Source organism: Erinaceus europaeus, chromosome 10 (genome assembly GCF_950295315.1).
Source record: "Erinaceus europaeus chromosome 10, mEriEur2.1, whole genome shotgun sequence".
Classification (NCBI taxonomy): domain Eukaryota; kingdom Metazoa; phylum Chordata; class Mammalia; order Eulipotyphla; family Erinaceidae; genus Erinaceus; species Erinaceus europaeus.
The window spans coordinates 19999368-20019793 of record NC_080171.1 but is presented as its reverse complement, the minus strand read 5'-3'; the positions used below and the strand labels follow the sequence as shown (position 1 = coordinate 20019793).

The 20426-nt window shown below is 43.1% G+C and overlaps 1 protein-coding gene across 6 annotated transcripts; it reads right to left on the bottom strand.

The window, feature by feature from the left end:
• Positions 1-846: 846 nt before the first annotated feature.
• Positions 847-19885, bottom strand: APTX (aprataxin). Of its 6 annotated transcripts, none has more exons than XM_007522874.3 (8): positions 19645-19878; positions 14126-14262; positions 9314-9360; positions 8427-8732; positions 7075-7134; positions 5601-5827; positions 3037-3140; positions 847-1843 (listed from the first exon to the last, which is right to left on the bottom strand). In XM_007522874.3, the coding sequence occupies exons 2-8, from the start codon at positions 14256-14258 to the stop codon at positions 1689-1691; spliced, it is 1032 nt and encodes a 343-aa protein (XP_007522936.1). In that variant the 5' UTR covers positions 14259-14262; positions 19645-19878; the 3' UTR covers positions 847-1688. The 6 variants fall into 6 exon arrangements, with proteins under 6 accessions (XP_007522936.1, XP_060055271.1, XP_016043512.1 ...); XM_060199288.1 differs by lacking the exon at positions 19645-19878 and adding an exon at positions 19355-19634; XM_016188026.2 differs by lacking the exon at positions 3037-3140 and having other exon boundaries at positions 19645-19885.
• Between the last annotated feature and the right edge of the window lie 541 nt (positions 19886-20426).

Here is a 20426-nt window from a genome sequence, read left to right as displayed (position 1 = left end):
GCTTTGCTTTAATCCACTGCACTACTGCCCGACTCCCTTTTTGTTTATTTTTTTACCAGAGCACTATTCAGCTCTGGCTCATGGTGGTGCGGGGGATTGAACCTGGGACTCAACGGAGCTTCAGGCATGAGAGTCTGTTTGCATAGCCATTATGCTATCTACCCCTGCCCAATAAAACTATATACCCAAACCTATCACTAGTTTGCTTAGGGCTTAGACTCTGAGGTCCCAGGTTCATAAGCCAGAGCTGAGGAATGCTCTGGTTTAAAAATAAGAGCAATAGTGATAATAAATAATTTGTTTAACATAGTGTTTTATTTGCCTTCACCTTTAATTCCGATGTTATCCAAAAAACTGACTTAATCAACTATTTTGTGCCAATCTGTTCTAAGGGGAAAATGAAGCTATGGAACGATGCAACTCTTTCACTCAACAACTACCTTTTCATACATCAAAACTGACTTTGTGACTACAAGGTAAACTGATATCTTCTTGAGAGATTCCCTGGTTCACTAAATAGGGTGCATGCCACGTGTATGGTCCAGGTTTGCACCCTGACACCAAGCACAAGTGCCATGAAACTGGGGGACACTCTGCTGCTGTGACCTCTCTCCGTATACCTCTCTCTGTCTGAATAGAAACTTTGGGCCAGAAGCAGTAAAACTGCAAGTATGAGGCTCCAGTTCATGGAGATTCCCCAGTGACCTGGGAGACCATACAGTGATAGCTTTAGACTGGCAAACACAGGGTCCCAAATCCAATCCCTGGTACTACATGTGCCAGAGTTCTGCTCTAGTCTCTCTCTCTCTATCTCATGGAATAAAGTAAATATTTAAAAGCGAGTAAGACTGCCCAAATGATGTTTATTGTCAGACAACAGATCCAAAGAGTCCAGCGCTGAGATATAGCAAGTAAACCTGATTAGCGTATGGCTACTCTTTACCAGTCAGAAGCCCCTGATGTAAGAAGAAAACTCCATCCTTCTACCCCTTCATCTAAATTGTTTGTTCAAAGCAGAGGGAATATGATGAGACAGACTTGCTGAGTAGAAAAAAAATGAAAAAGACAGAAGAAACTAAGTCTCCCTATGGAGGAGGGAAGGAAAAAGGATATTAACAAAAAAAATTAAAATCAAAGAACAAGATCAGTCAATGCTTTCAGGATAAGCAAAAGACCAGTCGGGCTGCTCTGAAGAAAAGGTTCTACCTACCTCTGAGTAAGGATAAGTATAAGGACAGAGCTATCTAAGCCAGTCCCCTGCCACATGAAGTCGGTCTGAACATGGTTTTGACCCCACTGGCAGACTTGATGTGGATCCTGGAGATGGAGGGTCAGGCATACCTCAGCACCCTTACCAGAAAACATATCCAAGACAAACTCAAACTCATAACTCCCAAGCTGTTCTGAGCCACTCTCTATTGCAGCCACTCCGAAATGAAATGATTTCTGTATATATAAAAAAAAACTATATGAAAGAAGTTTACAAGGTGCCAAGAGATAGCACAGTAATTGTGTGAGACTTTCATGCCTGAGATTCCAGGGTCCCAGGTTCAAACCCTGGCCCCACCATAAGCCAGAGTTAGCAGTGCTTGGCTAAAAGAAAAAAAAAAGTATACAATCTAGAACAGATACCATGAGATCAGCCTGAACAGTGAGAATCACATATACTACAGTTCAGTTCTTTGCAATCACTTTGGCCAGTGTTTCCTGAGATGCTCTTTCAGCTGAGGAATGGAAGGCAGCTGCTGCTGGCACTCATGACAGCGGAGGGGCAGCTTCAAGAGCTCAGGCGTCTCTTCTTGAACAGTCACTCTGCCAGCCTCTTGTACCATCTTGATCACAGCTATAGGCAAAGACAAAAATTCAGAGCTCAGCTATCTCAGAAAATTAAACAAATAAAACACACACACACTCCAAAACTAAAATCTGACTCCAAATAAAAAATGACAGAACTTCACATTAGACTCGCTGTTGAGAAAATGAATTTATTCAGATTCTTTTTTGCTTGTTTTGTTTATTAACCAGAGCACTACTCAGCTCTGGTTTATGGTGGTGCTGCACTAAACATGAAAGCTCAGAACCTCAGACATGAGAGATATCTGCATAACCATTAAGCTATTTCTACTTTTGAGATGATTACATTCCTCCAAGATAACTCTAAGCAATCCATGTTGTTATATCAAAATCTCATCACAAAGCTTTGGCCCGAGTGGGACTTGCATTAGTGGTAACTGTCATCATTAATATCCCAGCACTGGTGTATTGCACCAAATTAAAAGACTGGAGTGTGGGGGAGGGTTCAGGTCCTGAAACATGATGGCAGGAGGACCTAGTGGGGGTTGAACTGTTATGTGGAAAACTGGGAAATGTTACGCATGTACAAACTATTATATTTTATTATTGACTGTAAACCATTAGCCCCCCAATAAAGAATTTTTTTTTAATTCTGAGCTTTCATGTTTAGTGCCCAGCACCACCATAAACCAGAGCTGAGTAGTGCTCTGGTGAAAAACAAAACAAGCAAAAAAATCTGAATAAATTCACTTCTCAACAGTGAATCTAATGTGAAGTCTACTGGCTCTAGGATACCTGTCATATTTTTTATTTGGAGTCAGATTTTCTGGAATATATATATATTGAAATTCCACTGAAAAGTACTTCCTGTTAACCACTTTTCACATGAGTCTGTCTAGTCAATGAGAGAGACAAGTAACTGCTCAGTTTTTTCAAATCCATGAGATCCAGTCATTTTCTGGCCATTTAATTCCATGTTGTTATAATAAAATATTATTCTCACAGAAGATCCTGCAAGGTCCCCAAAGAGTGCTCACAGTAAAATGGCAATCCTACAAAATCCAAATAAACCAGTGGTATATGCGTTGTTATTGTTACTGTTTAAAGTACTGCTCTCTTCAGTGAACAGGAAGTTGTATATGGGTTTTTGAAGCCAGGTTCTTACTTAGGAAGACAACTGAATCAAATGTAACCACAAATGGGGAACATGAAACAATGGAAAAACCAATGAAAACTATTTACCTCGAGATTCTAGGAAGTATTCTGTATTGAAAGAATTCCAGTGTTTTTTGTTCTTAAGACAAGGAGAATCAAAATCCTGACTAATTACATGGAGATGTACATGGCTAGTTGAGAAGGAAAAAAATAATTAAACCCATTAAAAATGGTGATTTAATCATAATGACAAATAGTAAAAATACTGGTGTGGCAAATATTGATATTTAAAATCAATTAATTCAGTTTATTCAGACACTGAGAATTCACTAAAATGCCCATTACATTTCTACAAAGGTTGGGCACTATTCTATCCCTGGAAATTTAGCCACAAACAAACAAAATGGAAAAGGTTTCTGTCCTTGTATAAAGTATATTCTAGTGAAGACAAATAATAAATAAGTCAACAAGTAAACAAACAAAAAAATGAAAGGACAGTAAGATAGACAGTGCCCAGAAAGAAGAGGTTGTCCCCTTAACTAGCAAGGGTGTTTAGGGAAGGCCTCTCCCAGGTGGTAATTTGAGCTAAGAAAGTAGTTAGAGGGGGTCGGGCAGAGCACAGCAGGTTAGGCACACATGGCACCAAGTGCAAGGCATAAGGATCCCGGTTCAAGCCCCCAGCTCCCTACCTGCAAGGGGTCGCTTCACAAGCAGTGAAGCAGATCTACAGGTGTCTATCTTTCTCTCCTTCTCTCTCCATTTCTCTGTCCTATTCAACAACAATAACATCAATAATAATAACCACAACAACGTTAAAAAACAAGGGCAACAAAAGGGAGAAAATAGCCCCCAGAGTAGTGGATTTGTGGTGCAGGCACCAAGCCCCAGCAATAACCCTGGAGGAACAAAAAAAAAAAAAAAAGCTAGATGGGGGTGGGGGTGGTGCACCTGGTAGAGCATACATGTTATAATGCACAAGGACTCAGGTTCAAGCCCCCAATCCCTACCTGAAGGGGGAATGGCTCATGAGCAAGTAAGCAGTGCTGCAGGTGTCTCTCTTCTCTATCTCGCCATCCCTCTCGTTTTTCTCTGTTTCCACCCAATGAATAAAATAAAAGCTTAAATCAGAAAAACAATAGTCACATAAGCAAAGAGTTGTGGAGTATTTCAGGGAGTGCAAAGGCCAAGTGCAAAGGTTCTAAGATGAGAAAGAGCTTGATACAACCAAGGAACAGAAAGGAGGTACTAAGGCCAGCACAGTTTGAGATAAGCAGCAGAGTCTAAATAAGTACTAGATCATAAAGGGGCCATAAAATAGGTCAACAGGGGTATTTCTTTTTTTTTTTTAATTTTATTTATTTTCCCTTTTGTTGAGGAGGAGAAGGAGGAAGAGGCGGAAGAGAAGGAGAAGGAGGAAGGAGAAGAGGAAGAAGAGGAAGAAGAGGAGAAGGAGGGAGAAGGAAGAGGAGGAGGAAGACAAGGAGAAAGAGGAAGAAGAGAAGAAGAGGAGGAGGAGGAGAAGAAATTATGTTAAGTGAGATAAGCCAGAAAGAGAAAGAAGAGGATGGGATGATCCCACTCATCAACAGAAGTTGAGAAAGAAGAACAGAAAGGGAAACAGCAGAACTTGGACAGGGTTTGGAGTATTGCACAAAAGTAAAAGACTCTGGGGGGTAGATTTTAAGCTTATTTGTAGGCACAGGATCTACAGTGGTGGGAACTATGCTAATCCATACTCCTATTAACTTACTAAAAAAATAATAAATATTGGGGGTTGGACGGTAGCGCAGCGGGTTGAGCGCACGTGGTGAGAAGGGCAAGGACCGGCATAAGGATCGCGGCTCCAGACCCCAGCTCCCCACCTGCAGGGGAGTCGCCTCACAGGCAGTGAAGCAGGTCTGCAGGTGTCTTTCTCTCCCTCTCTGTCTTCCCCTCCTCTCTCCATCTCTCTCTGTCCTATCCAACAACAATGACATCGATGACAAAAATAATAACCACAATGATAAAAGAACAACAAGGGCAATAAAAGGGGGGGAAGTGGCCTCCAGGAGCAGTGGATTCCTGGTGCAGGCACTGAGCCCCAGCAATAACCCTGGAGGAAAATAAGTAAATAAATAAATATTTAAAAATTCTATAAAGTAAACACCACCACTATATTAGCTATTGTAGGCAAAATTCATAGGTGTTAAACTACTGGGCAAAATTTAAAGAGTAGCAGGAAAATAGCATAATCTTAAAATAGCTCTGCCCCCACTTCATACCCTGATATCTTTTTATAAAAGATAATTATCACTTACAAAGAGAAAAATAGTGGTCCAGGAGATGGCACAGTGGATAAGGCATTGGACCCTCAAGCATATGGTCACAAGCTCAATCTCTGCAGCACATGTACTAAAGTGATGTCTAGTTCTCTCTTTCTCTCTCATTAATAAATAAATAAAATCTTTAAAAAAAAAAAAGGAGGGGGAGAAAAATAGTAACTGAGTAGAACAGACACTCCCTTAACAAAGTCATCAAGATTAACATCACAAATAATAAATTAACCCAGCATCATACTCTCCTATAGAGTGGAGGCAACAGGCCCAGGTTGAAACCATCTGTCCACTTGGACTGAAGCAGTACACACCACTAGCACCATCCACGAGGCTTACCTCATGCTGGGAATGGCATGGTAGCCCAATCTGAAGCGGAGTTTGCTTGACCCAGCGAAATCTGCAATCACCTTTTCCCCTACAGTGTGCATGTGTTTGAGGAGGTCAAGATGATCCCTGGTCACAACCTTCAGGCTAGAAATGGAGGCCCAAGGTAAGACCAGCCAGTGATAACGAGCCTTGGGATATTTATCCTTAATCACTACCACCTGCTCGTCCTTGTAAACCTAGCAGAGGGACACAAGAAAACAGACATCTACCAAGTACCTTCCCTGCACCAGGTATTTTACTATTTACAAAGTCATTTCAGGGTGGGGTTAGATAGCATAATGGTTATGTAAAAAGACGCTCATGCCAGAGGCTCCAAAATCCCAGGTTCAGTCCCCGCACCACCATAAAACAGAGCTGAGCAGTACTCTGGTTCTTCTTCTTCTAGCGTTTGCCCTTCTTCTGTAGCCAGTCAACAGCATCAGGTTGAGCCTGATGTAAAGTTTCGAGACCTCCTTTGAATCTGGAGAGGTGGCAGTCGTTGACTATGTGGGTCATAGTCTGTCTGTAGCCGCAGGGGCAGTTCGGTTAAAACAAAGTCATTTCATTCCCACCCTGCCTTGAGCAGATTTTAGTGTTCCTATTATGACAGATGACAGCAGAAAGAGACTCAGCTAAGTGAAGAAGCATCTTCTGCAAAGCCAGGTGGCTACTAAGTGGAAAATCTAGAATTTCAATCCAGATCTAGTTGACTCTAGAGCTGTATTTTCAATCTCTACCCTACACAAAAAGCACAGAAGATGCACAGTACATGAAAGTCCTTTAATTGCTGGTATAAAATCCCTATAAGCTTAAGTTCAAAGCACTTCTCCACAAAGGCCATGTGATACGTGCACATGTGTTCCAAGAAGTCCTATCAGATCTGGTCCCTTGTCACCCCAAGAGGTAGTTAACTAAGGACCCAGGCTCCTCCCAGGATGGTGCTCAACTACTAACCCCAAAACAGCCCAGTAACTACAGTCAAAATACATTTGCTGACTCTCCCTTCAAAGAGGCCATGCTGAGATCAACACAACTTCCCTAAATAGTACGCAGAAGTTTTGAAGGGAGAGAACAGTCATTTGAAAAACCTAGCATCTCAAAGAACTGCAGTTGCTAACTTACTGACAACAGGAATAGCTACTTGTTCTCAAAATGACCCATAAAACAAGTCTCATTCAGGGAAAAAAAAAAAACACCTCATTCAGGAAGGCTGATCTCCTTTGACTTAATTTATAATTATGACCTGTGTTGAAGGGTTATTTAAAGAATAAAAAGACATGGTCTAGGAGGTGGCGCAGTGATAAAGCTTTGGACTTTCAAGCATGAGGTCTCGCGTTCGATCCCTGGCAGCTCTTTCTCTCTCTCTCTTCCTATCTTTTTCATGGATAAATAAATAATCTAAAAAAATAAAATAAAAAATAAAATGCCAAAATTCTATTCTGACCTGCATTTTGGGGTCCTGCATAGAAATCTTCAAGCCTTGACTCCAATGGCCCAGTGATTCCTAAAACAGAAAAGGACAAAACTTTATAAACTGTCTAATTTATAGTAGCATAGTTGACATGAATAGCATGTACTATTCATGAATACTATATGTTAGCAAAGTCCAATTTTAGAAATAAGACTAGTTTGAACTAGATTCCCCCTACCTCTACCTCTTTTTTTTTTTTTTTGCCTCCAGGGTTATTGCTGGGGTTTGGTGCCGGCATTATGAATCCACTGTTCCTGGAGGCCATTTTTCCCATTTTGTTGCCCTTATTATTGTTATTATTACTGTACTGTTATACTGATGTTGTTGGACAAGACAGAGAGAAACAGAGAGAGGAGGGAAAGACGGGGGGGGAGAGAAAGGTAAGATACCTGTAGACCTGCTTCACTGCCTATGAAGCGACCCACCCAAAGGTGGGGAGCCAGGGGCTCCAACAGGGATCCTTAAGCCTGTCCTTAAGCTTTGCACCATGTGCGCTTAAACTGCTGGGCTACTGCCTAGCCCCCAATATATTTTTAAATACATTTTCTTCACTTTATTTTTCTTATATTTGATAGGACAGAGAGAAATTGAGAGGGCAGAAGGAGAGAGAGGAAGACAGTCACCTGTAATACTGCAGTGTCCTTAAGCAATGAAATGTGCACTCAATTGCCAACACCCAGCCCCTCCCAGACCTAATCTTTTGCTGTTTATGAACATAGCCATCCCCATATTCTTTCTTCCTCTTTTTTTTTTTTCCTCTGTGTGTGTGGAGCTGGAGTCTCACACATGCACAATTTTACCACTTCAGCCACTTTTTCCTTTAGAGAGACATGCTCCTTCCATGTGTGCACTACAGTGAAGGCACCCTACCTAGTGAGCTCTCTCTCCAGCCCACCATTTTCTTCTTATAATCAGAGTTGTGTATCTAGATGAGGCTGGAAGGGCCAGAACATAAACCACATCCTCTGGGACCTTTCCCACTACCCCTAACCTGACCAAGCTTCCACTTTGACAGCAGACTAGGTATTGCAGGATCTACAAAAAGTGTTCCAATGTTAACCTCCTTACAGATAAACAAGTGGCTAAGTCCAGTAATTCAGTGTATCCTGCCATTACCACCCTACCTTCAAGTGGCTAACCTCAGGTATTCAAAAGAGAAGTGCCTGAAGAGATACTCACCCAAGAAACTTTCACGACACAAACAAGTGACTCTTTCATCATGGTTAATAACCCCTTACTTGTGTCTGGGTTTTCCAGTATACAGAACAAATAATCATTATACTTCATTTAATCTCTACATTATCTAGCAAGTACACTACCCTTACCTTTTTAGTAGAAGCATCATCTCTGACCTTCTTTGGGGACACAGAGCACTGGCCAGGGTCACCCCCAGACTCCAGTCTTGCCCTGGACTTGGCTTCCTGAGCAACATCACTTTCTAAAGAATCGCTGTTACCTAACCTCTTTCTCTTCATTTCTGTTCCCAGGCCAGGGCTCTTTGTCTCTTCTTCAAACTCTACAATATATGGATAAAGTTCATTCACCATGTGGAGAACCTGGCCAGGCTGGAGCTTCACTTCTTGGTCCTTCCCAATTACGACTGAGTCAATAGTGGTGGGATTGACCCCTACCTATGGGGTAATCAGAAAATTGATTATAATAATAACACCATTAGCAACAGAGCCACTGCTAATGTTAATCACTATGTGCCAGAAACGACGCTTAATGTTCACCTTTATTAATTGGTCTGTCACTTCCACACATGATAGAGAAGACTTCATTTGAAAGTACAGATGCTTTACTGTCAGTAGCATAAGTAAATCAGGTATAAAACAGAAATCCAGGGGCGGTCGATAACACAGTGGTTATGCAAAGAGACTCTCATGCCTGAGACTCTCAGGTTTCAGGTTCAATCTCTCACACCACCATAAGCAAGAGCTAAATAGTGCTCTGGTTAAAAAAAAAGAAAAGGGGGGTGCTGGTAGTGGTGCACCTAGTTAAGTGCATATACCACAGTGCACAAGGACCCAGATTTAAGTCCCTAGTCCCTACCTACAGGGGCAAAGCTTCACAAGTGGAGAAGTAGAGCTGGAGGCATCTCTCTGCCTATTTCCCTCCCTGTCTTCCCCCTCCCGTCTCAATTTCTCTAGCTCTAATAATAAATAATAAAATTTTAAAAAAGAAAAGAAATCCAAGTTACGAAATGACATACCTGCTTTACCTTGACATATCCCTTGTCACATTCTGCTTTCAACTGTACTGAAAGAGATTTTAAAAAGTTAAAACACAGATGCCACAAATAACCAGGTACTCACTCCAGTTCTCCCTGAATCTCAGTCCAGGAGGTGACTCGATAAGCACTCCCTCAAAGGCCTGTCGAAAAAACCACCTAACTGGTTTTTTCCACCACTTGTAAGTGACAAGGTCTTCAAATCCCACCAATTTCTTTACTTTTAAATCAATGCTTCTTTCTTGTTTTTTTGTTTGTTTTATAAAATGTAAACACTGACAAAACCACAGGATAAGAGGGGTACAATTCTCACCACCAAAACTCCGTATCCCATCCCCACCCCTGATGGCTTTCCTATTCTTTTTCTCTTGTTTTTTATTGCCACCAGAGTTATTTAGCCAAGGCTCAGTGCTAACACTACAAATCCACCATCCCAGTAGCCATTTTTCCCTTTTTGCTTTCTAGTATTGACAGGACAGAGAGAAACTGAGAGAGGAGAGGAGAAATGGAGAGGGAGAGAGAAAGACACTTGCAGATTTGTTTCACTGCTCACAGTGTCCCCACTGCAGGTGGGGAGCTAGGGCTCTCGAACCCAGGACCTTGCACATGTGTGCACTCAACCTGAAGCACCAACATCCAGCCCCCTAATAATTTTTTTCTTTTTTTTTTTTAATTTCTTTACTGGGAAATATTTTATTTTTGTTAAGGTTCATTATACATGAGACAGAACTCAATCCCCAGCGTCACATATGCCAAAGTGGTGCTCTGGTCTCTCTCATTCCTCCTCCCACTAACAAATAAATATAAAATATATATCATCCTCTTATTTTTTATTTATATCTACTTAGTCCCTTTTGTTGCCCTTGTTGTGTTAAGTGTGGTAGTTATTATTGTTACTGATGTCGTTGTTTGATAGGACAGACAGAAATGGAGAGAGGCAGGGAAGACAGAAAGGGGGAGAGAAAGATAGACACCTGCAGACCTGCTTCACCGCTTGTGAAGCGACTCCCCTGCAGGTGGGGAGCCAGGGCTCAAACCTGGATCCTTATGCCTGTCCTTGCGCTTTGTGCCACGTGCGCTTAACTCGCTGTGCTACCACCCGACTCCCCGTATATCATCCTCTTATTATGCTAAATGAAGCCAGTAAAGAGGTGAAAGACAACTGCCAGATGGTTTCATACATACGTGGACTACAGATAACCAAAGCAAATGAACTTGCAAAGCATATATACTAACCAGGGCCGGCAAGATAGCTCACTGGACAATGTGCTTCCTTTGTCATGAGTACAATACAGGTTTAAGTCCAGTCCCCACTGCACTAACGGACGCTTCAGTGCTGTGGTATCTTTCTTTCTGTCTCTGCCTTTCTATCTGAAAAAGTCAGCCTGGAATAGTGAAGCCCCAATGGCAATCAAAACAAGAATGATAATAATAATTATTATAATACATATATTATATATATACACACATACATATACATATATATATGTGCATAAACATACTGTCTGTCTCTTAGACTTTGTACAAGTTGTGGTGGCTATCAGAGAAAGGGTAAAGGGGTCACAGGTATGCTGGTGATGGATGTGTTGAGTTGTACACACATGTAAGTAGGAGTGAAACTATACACCTGAATTTTCTTTTTTTCCCCAGAGCACTGCTCAGTTCTGGCTTATAATGGTACCAAGGATTAAACCTAGAGCCAGAAGTAGGGCACCAAAGTAAAAACCCTGTGGTGAGGGGCAGACATACAGCTTCCTGGGCCAGTGGGGGGTGGAAGTGGGTGGGAGGGATGGGTCACAGTCTTTTGGTGGTGGGAATGGTGTTTATGTACACTCCTAGTAAAGTGTAGTCATATAAATCACTAGTTAATTAATATGAGAGGGGGAAAATTAATTGTATGTCTCGAAGTTTTTTAAAACACAGACTGAATCTTTTTAATATATAGGCTGTGTAACTGATATGCAGACTCTCTCAAAAGCCTAGACCAAGTAGATCAGAAGCAACCAATAGCACAGCTATATACAAGATACTGGGTACTGTACAGCAAACCCTAACAAAAGGACCTTTCAAAGTTAACCCAATTACCAAATAATGAGATGATAACATTAACTATTGATTGTCTTTTTGAACCCTAAGACAGCAGGAACCTCACATCTCCACTATAGAGCCTCTACTTCCCCCAGTCCTGGAACCCTTGGATAGGGCCCACTTTCCCGTATGCCTCTCCCAATCCATATCAAATAATATTACATCTGCCGATCACAACCTAATCAATGCAACAATTGCCACCTCAACATGCTTCACTTCAGACTGTGTCCAGAGACTTCACGTGTGGAATGACAACCCTTCAGCTTCATTACTCGGGTGAGACCTTTCCTTTCATAGTATACTCTAATTCCATCCCAGGTGGTTCACTTTCTAACAAAGTCCCAAAACCTAGATATACACCAGTTTCTGTGAGAGAGAGCATGTTCACACGTATCCATAAAGTACTGCAAAATATATACCTGAAAGCACACCAGAGTATGCAGTGAGTATCCCCCTAACACTTCCTCTCCACTATTCCAAGTTTTGGGTCCATGATTGCTCAACAATTTGTTTGGCTTTGTATGTTAACTCTCTTTTCAGCCACCAGGTTCCAGATGTCATCGGGATGCTGGCCAGGCTTCCCTGGACTGAAGACCCCACCAATGTGTCCTGGAGCTCCGCTTCCCCAGAGACCCACCCTACTATGGAAAGAGAGAAGCAGACTGGGAGTATGGACTGACCAGTCAACGCCCATGTTCAGCGGGGAAGCAATTACAGAAGCCAGACCTTCCACCTTCTGCAACCCACAATGACCCTGGGTCCATGCTCCCAGAGGGATAGAGAGTAGGAAAGCTATCAGGGGAGGGGATGGGATATGGAGATTGGGTGGCGGGAATTGTGTGGAGTTGTACCCCTCCTACCCTATGGTTTTGTTAATTAATCCTTTCTTAAATAAAAGAAAAAAAATAATTAAAAAAATAAATAAATATAAAATAAACCTAGAGCCAGGGAGCCTCAAACACAAAATATTTTTTTATTCCCTTTTGTTACCCTTGTTGTTTTTATTATTATAGTTATTATTGTTGTTGTTATTGATGTCGTCATTGTTGGATAGGACAGAGAGAAATGGAGGGGGGAGACAGAGGGGGGAGAGAAAGACAGACACCTGCAGACCTGCTCCACCGCCTATGAAGCAACTCCCCTGCAGGTGGGGAGCCGGGGGCTCAAACCGGGATCCTTAGGCCAGTCCTTGTGCTTTGTGCCACGTGCACTTAACCCGCTGCGCTACTGCCTGACTCCCAAACACAAAATATTTTTGTGTAATTACTGTGCTATCTCCCCAGCCCCTCATCCTTAAATCTTATAATTTTGTGAACCAATGTTAAATCAATAGGGTGGAGGGTAGATAGTATAATGGTTATGCAAACAGACTCTCATGCCTGAGACTCCAAAGTCCCGGGTTCAATCCCCCACACCACCATAGGCCAGAGATGAACAGTGTTCTGGTAATAAATAAATAAATAAATAATCAGTAAAAATGAGTAAGCCAGGGGATAACACACTTTGCCATGCATGAAAATCTGGCTTTGAGGCCCCTGGCACTACACAGGAGCTCCATGCAAAGGGAAATCTTCATAAGTGGTGGAGTAGTGCTATGGTGTCTCTCCTTTGTCTTATCCTCCACTAAAAAAAGGGGGTAGGGGGTTACGTACCCAGTAGAGTTCATATTTTACTGTGTGCACGAGGACTCGGGTTCTAACATCCATCCCCACCTGCAGGAAGGAAGCTTCACAAACAGTGGAGAAGGGTTGTAGATGTCTCCACTCCTCTCTCCCTCTCTATTTCTGACTCTATTATAAAAATAAAAAAAAAAAAGTGATCACCAAGAACAGTAGAGTACTGAGTCCCAGAGATAACCCTCATGAAGAAAAAAAAAAAAACTGCACCAGGAACAATGGAATTCACAGATGTGAAGTCCCAGCGAAAATCCTGGCAGCAAAAACATAAATGATAAAAAAAAAAAAAAAGATAAAAGATAAAGTATATGCATATACATGTCACCCTCTGTGCAAGGCAATAGGTAGAGGAGGAACCACTCCATCACTTCTCAGACATTAAATTTCAGCCTGAGAGTCCAAAATTCAACTACCTCACTGTTCAATAGTCTTCCTGGGGGAGCAAGGGTAGACAGCATAATTGTTATGCAAAGAGATTCTCATGCCTGAGGCTCCAGAAAAAAAATCTTCCTGGGGGTCAGCAAGACAGCTCACCTAGTCAGTACACCTGCTTTGTTATACATATAGCCCAGATTCAACTCCAGCTAACACTACACTAGAGGAAGCTCTAGTGCTAGTCTCTCTCTCTCTCTCCTTCTATATGAAAGAAAAAATCAGCTTTATAGTGGTGAAATAGCTTTATAGTGGTGAAATCCCAGTGACAAAAAATATATATATATTCCTGGGCAACTGAGAGTACAGAACTCAAGTTTCACCATTCCACAGTAATAGAATGAAACTCACCTATTCCCAAAACTCAACCCAGCCTGCCCTGAATATTCCCCACATCATCAAGAGTAAATGGAGTCAGTGTAGGGAAAAAAAAAAAAAAAAAACACCTCGGTTCCTGAGTTTTTCTTTTTTTTTTTTTCCCCTGAGTTTCTTACAATAGACAAAAAATGTTTCCATCAAAGTAATGTACATCTTTGGTTATCACTACCTAAGGAACCAACTGTGATAAGATAATCACCCCATTCCTAGGGCTAGTTACCTTGCTGGCGGGAACATTTCTTGTCTGTGATCTTGGTCTCTGGACTTCGCCCAACCACAACTACTTCTAGGTGTGGAAGCTTAATTCGCTGGTGAAGGTTGTCCTTTCTCACCAACCAACAAACCCGCATCATTACTCTGAGAGGCAAAACAGAAACAAATCACTGGAAAAACCAAGCATGTGCACTCTGGGACCCGACCCCAGCACCACCACCCAAACACTACCATTCACCAGCCAGTCATCTTGACGCAAGGGACTTTCAACCCCTTAGTCTCAACCTCCTCACCTGTAAAATGTCATAATGACATGACTTAAGAGGCTGCTGTGAGGCTTAAATAAGATGATGTGGATAAAGTGTTTACCTCTCTCTGTACATGAATCATGTTAAGGAAGCAAGTATCTGTGGTGCTTGCTGGCATACTCTACATGCTGGTCATTAAGCTACATGCTAAGGATCAAAGAACGATTGATTAAGCATTGTCCAAGCCAAAAGTGCAGAGAGTCAGGCAGATTCATTCATTGACTACAACAATATATGATAAGAACTGTAAGAAATAGTAATAAAATAGAGCATATGACTCATGGGAAGTATCCAAAATGGCCTCAGGAAGAAGCATTTGTGGTGGGTTTGGTTTTAAAGGATGAAAATGAGTTTGTTTGGCAGAGAGCTAAGAACTTAAGAACAGGGGTTGTTCTTCAATCCAGAGGCATCTCTATGTATATTATCAAGTTTCCTTTTTATATTTTCTTTATTTATTCATTTGTTTGTTTGTTGGATAGAGACAGCCAGAAATCAAGAGGGAAGGAGGTAATGGGAAGAGACAGAGACAGAGAGATACCTGCGCATCCCCGCTTCACCACTTGCAACGTTGTCCCCCTGCAGGCAGAAACCAGGGGGCTTGAACCTGGGTCTTTGCACTCCAATGTGTGCATTCAACCAAATGTACCATCATCCAGCCCCAGAAAGCTTTCTCTCTCTTTTTTTTTTTCTTTTAAGTTTTCTTTTGGTAATAGCCTTAACAGACTAACGTTGGGACAGTACATTGTAATTCTTTATACATAGAAACCTATAATTTGGAAGTCAATGTTGGTGCACCTGGTTAAATGCTTGTGTTACTATGCTCAAGGACCTGGTCATGTTCAAGTCCCTGATCCCCACTTGTAGGGGGGAGGATTCATGAGCAGTGAAGAAGTGCTACAGGGTCACTCTTCCTCTTATCTGAAAAAGTTGACCAGGAGTAGTGAAACCCCAGCAACAAGGGAAAAAACAGAGGGAGGGAGGGAGAGAAAGAAGGAAGGAAGGAAAGAAGGAAAGAAGGAAGGAAGGAAGGGAAAGAGAGAAAAAAAATTGACTATTGACGATCTGAGGTCAAGCTATGATATATAAGGCCTCAGGGAGAAGAGTTCGACATCCTCGAGGAAACACTCACGAAAGACATGTCTCTGATATCTGATTACTGTAAAAAATGGCGACTAATCCCTAGCACTGCAAAAACAGTATCATCTGTTTTCCATCTACACCATGCCTCGGCCTCGCATGAACTTACTGTGCAGCTTGGCGATACGAGAATCCGGCATGAAGCCCAGCCAGTCTATCTTGGCGTTACTCTCGATCGCACTCTGTCATTTCACGAACATCTCATAAAAACTGCAGCAAAGGTGGGCGCGAGGAATAACATCATTGCAAGACTGGCCAGCTCCTCATGGGGCGCGAGCGCTTCCACACTACGATCATCCTCTCTGGCATTATGCTATTCCACTGCAGAATACTGTGCCCCAGTATGGTTCCGTAGCCCCCATGTCCACTTGGTCGATTCCAAATTATATTCCTCCATGAGGATCATTTCTGGAACCATCCGTTCCACCCCGGTTCCATGGCTGCCAGTTCTTAGCAACATCGCCCCGCCAGATATTCGTCGGGATGCGGCATCACCTAAGTTCATTTCCCACGTCTACGCTCGACCGGACCTGCCAATATACGCAGATATCTTCGCCCACCCTGTCCAACGCTTGACGTCTCGTCACCCAATCTGGTCCCCTACGCCTACACTGAACTTCTCTGTTCCAGACTCTTGGAAACAGAGTTGGCAGTCAGCTGAGGTAAAGAACAAACACCTCATCACAGACCCCTGCAAGCGTCAACCCGGCTTTGACCTAGCACGTTATGATCGGGCCCTCCTCAATCGCTATCGAACAGGCCATGGCCAGTGTGCCGCTATGTTCCATCGCTGGGGAGCCAGAGACAACCCGAACTGCCCCTGCGGCTACAGACAGACTATGACCCACATAGTCAACGACTGCCACCTCTCCAGATTCAAAGGAGGTCTCGAAACTTTACATCAGGCTCAACCTGACGCTGTTGACTGGCTACGGAAGAAGGGCAAACGCTAGAAGAAGAAGGGAGAAGAGTGGGCTGCATGTATACTTTGAGAAGCACACATGCCATAAAAGCTGAGGGAAAGAATGAGAACAGCATGACCCCCAAGCATGGAATTATGGGTAGCTACAGGACTAGATCCTTCAAAAGCCTCTCTGGACTCCAAAAGATTATCAAGTCTCCAATACTCTTTCTTTCGGAACTGTCCCCTTGAAAAAAAAAAAAAAAAAAGGCAGAGTTAAGCAGGTCCTCTGCACAAACTTTGTATCCAAAGAGGTGAGAGGAGAAAAGAACAGATTTTTAAAAATCAAAGTTTCATATGTTCTGCAAAGACACGATAAGGGCAGAATGAGCAAAAGTCACAAAAACTCTAGGGAAGAGAGTCATGGAAACTTGCCCAACTGAAAAGACCAAGAGAACTGATAATGACAAAAAGGATATGAGACATTTCATTTTCAGAAGTACAATGAATGTATGTGGGGGGTGGATAGTGGGCATACCCAATGAGTGTGCGGATTACAATGTACAAGGGCCAGGGTTCAAGGCCCTAGTCCCCATCTGCAGAGGGAAAGTTTCAAGAATGGTGAAGCAGTGCTTCAGGCATCTTTCTCTCTACCTAACTCCTTCTTCCCTCTTAAATTCTACTTCTATCCACTAAATAAATGGTGTTTTTTTTTAAAGTACATGGGGGCAGCAAAATATTGATAGCTCACTTAGATAGTACATTGCTTTGCCAAATGAACAGTGCAAGTTCAAGCCCAGTCCCCACTGCATTGAAGGAAGCTTTGGTGCTCTTTCCCTCTATCTGTCCTTTTATCTTGGTCTCTGTCTCTGTCTGAAAGTATCCTGGAGCAGTGAGCACCAGTGATGACAAAAAAAAAAAAGTACAAGAGACTGCACAGATAGCAGATGACCAGCTGCCAATCAGGGGCGGAAGCAGAACCTAGGCGGCTGACTCAAGGGAGTAACCTCTAGAAAGTCACCAAAAAATAAAAATTGAAAATGAAAATGAAAATTTTTTTAAAGGCAGAGGCATTCAAAGAACTTTAGGCTGGATAGTTTACATTTAACAATCGATGGGGGGGTGGCAGATTCTGCATAGCACAGTAAGGTGAAACACCTATCTAGGCAGACTGGAGTGGAGAAACCTGAAGTCAAAGATTGGGACCACCAACTGGTCTTTGAAAAGGAGTTGATCGGGGAATCAGGCAGTAGTGCGACCGGTTAAGCGCACATGAAGTGAAGCAGGTCTGCAGGTGTCTATCTTTCTCTCCCCCTCTGTCTTCCTCTTCTCTCTCCATTTCTCTCTGTCCTATCCAATGACGACATCAACACAATAATTACAGCAACAATAAAAACAAGGGCAACAAAAAGGAAGTAAATAAATAAATATTAAAAAAAGAAGAAGAAAAGGAGTTGATCAGGCATATGAGGATTCAGCTGCAAATCACAAACTCTAAACCTGCACCTTCAAATGATGGCACTACAGGTAAGGTATCACTTTGAACCGCTATGAGTTCAGAAGAGCATTTGTTTGCGCTAGACGGGAAGTGAAGGAAGAACAGCTAATTGGCCAGGAAGTACAGTGTATCTTCATCAAGTATGAAGAAATAAGTCACTGGCAATTTATTACTCACGCTGATTTTTAAAAAGAAAAAGGAGAGCTGGTGGTGGTGGTGCATCTGATTAAACACATTTCAACGCACAAAGACCCAGGTTCCCACCAGCTTCACAAGTGGCGAAGCAGTGCTGCAGATACCTCACTCTCTCGCTCTCTGCCTCCTCCTTCTCTCTAGATTTGTCTCTATTCAATGGATGGATGGATGGAAGGGAGGGAGGAAGGGGTGGAAGTTGGTGAAACAGCTCACTAGGATAGTGTGCTCCTTTGGCATATACACAACCCAAGTTTGAGCCCAGTTCCCACTGCACTGAAGAAAGCTTCGGTGATGTGGTCTTTCTCTGTAGAGAAGTGTGCTACCGCCTAGCCCCTTTCAAATACTTCTTTAATCTCTCAAAAGTGTAATAAACTAGTCTGATATAGCAAACCATTTCAGTCTAAAGAAAAGAATATGACTGACATTAAAAGATACTGAAGGTGTCTCATATTAAACCACCTCTCAAAGGCCCCATCACTCCACTTCTTCGTGACTTCTTTCCTTGCCAGAGACCCCAGAGCCTAAGGCTTTTTGCATAACCATTATTGCTGTCTCCGCTGCCTGACCTTTTTTTTTTTTTTTTTTTACCAGAGCACTGCTCAGCTCTGGCTTATGGCGGTGTGGGGGACTGAACTTGGGACTTGAGAGCCTCAGATATGAAAGTCTCTTTTGCATAACCATTATGCTATCTACCCCACCCAACCTGACCTTCTATTTCTTATCTCTCAGAACAACTTTCCCGGCTCCTCCTTGGCAAGTGTGTCTGCTCACAAGTCTTCTTTCCTTTTTGTCACTTTCCAACACTGTGGCTAGCCCCAGCTCAATTGTTCTAACCATCCCCAACATATAAGTCAAATTTCCAAAGTCTCCAAGCCTGGACCACATTAATTCCAAATGAAAATTCTTCCCTGCCTTCTTGAACTGGTCAGTATAAGAAAGTTGTTGTTGTTCTGGCCTTTTTTTTTTTTTAATTTTTTAAATTTATTTATTGGGGAATTAATGTTTTACATTCAACAGTAAATACAATAGTTTGTACATGCATAACATTCCCCAGTTTGTTCTGGCCTTCTTGTAAAGCCTCATGAGGGCGCAGTAAAAAGACCCTAAGTTCTTTTAACCCTTAAGGGTGAGGGGGAGGTAGCAAAGTCCTTCCTAACAATCTCCTCCTGGTAAGAGAGTGCCCACTTTATAATTAACCTTTTCTGCTAGTGTCGCGGCCAGGCTGAATAAAGGCCCAGCGCACAGGTGAACCGCCGCGGAAGTGACGCAGAGATGGACGTGCGAGGCACCAAACACGGCTCCAGGGAGGACGGAGCTGGAAAGTGGGAGCTCTAGAGCCAAAGGGTCAAGAGTCTGCCCTTCCGGAAAAGAAGCCTGACAGTGTGTTCCCAGACACGCCACCAAGGGCAGTATCCGGCCGGGTCTAAGGCCCGCGCCAGCAGCTTCCAACTGGACTACGAGAAGAGGTAAGCCGACGACCACCTTACCTCGAGACCGCAGAGCTAGACACATTCACGCTACTCTTCTTGGCCGCGCCACTTCCGGCGCTGCGATATGACGTCACGGGACTGGTTGGAGAGTCGCCAATCACTAGGACTCGTCTGTTGATTGGCTGGCACGGTCTCACCCAGTGCCCGGATGAGGAAAAGCCTCATCCCTTCGTCTCGCATTAGGCTATAGTTCAAGTATGGTGTCTGGCGCCTCTGCCTGTGGGGACGAGCCCCTCCTCCCGCACCTCTGTGTGGGAGACGGCTCCGCCCTGTCAGTCCCTCTCAGATTCCCAGACCGGAGTGATTTCTGGCTGCCCGCCCTTCCTTGGCCCATCCTAGGAGGTTGCGCAGTCTGACACTCCCCAGAAGAAACTCATTCCCTTTAAGGTCGTTCTCCTGTTCTGTTGTATCTGTTGGAGCATTGCTCCACCACCCCACCACCCCCGCTTTTCTTCTAAACTACAACCTACTTTCTCCCTTAGGAAAAAAAAAAAGCAAAACCTGCAGAAGCAGGGGCTGGATGGTAGCTCACTTGCTTAGGCTCACACGTTATCGGGCTCGAGGATGCCAGTTCAAGTGTCTCCTTCTAGATGCCCCTCCTTCTTTCCTCTCAATTTCTCCCTGTCTCTATACAATAAATAAAACAGGAGAAAGAAAAGGGAGGGGGAAAAAAAAAACTGCAGGAGACAGGCCTAGTGGTGGCGTACCTGTTTGAACAAGGACCCGGGTTCGAGCCCCCAGACCCCACCTGCAGGGGGAAAACTTCACGAGTGGTGAAG

What these genes read in the sequence shown, in the direction of transcription:
- APTX (XM_007522874.3), bottom strand. Translation starts at nt 14,258, where the DNA reads ATGATGCGGGTTTGTTGGTTGGTGAGAAAGGACAACCTTCACCAGCGA. An exon ending in GAAATGTTCCCGCCAGCAAG is followed by an intron (nt 9,361 to 14,125) that starts GTAACTAGCCCT and finishes AATCTCTTTCAG; the next exon opens with TACAGTTGAAAGCAGAATGT. An exon ending in GATATGTCAAGGTAAAGCAG is followed by an intron (nt 8,733 to 9,313) that starts GTATGTCATTTC and finishes ATTACCCCATAG; the next exon opens with GTAGGGGTCAATCCCACCAC.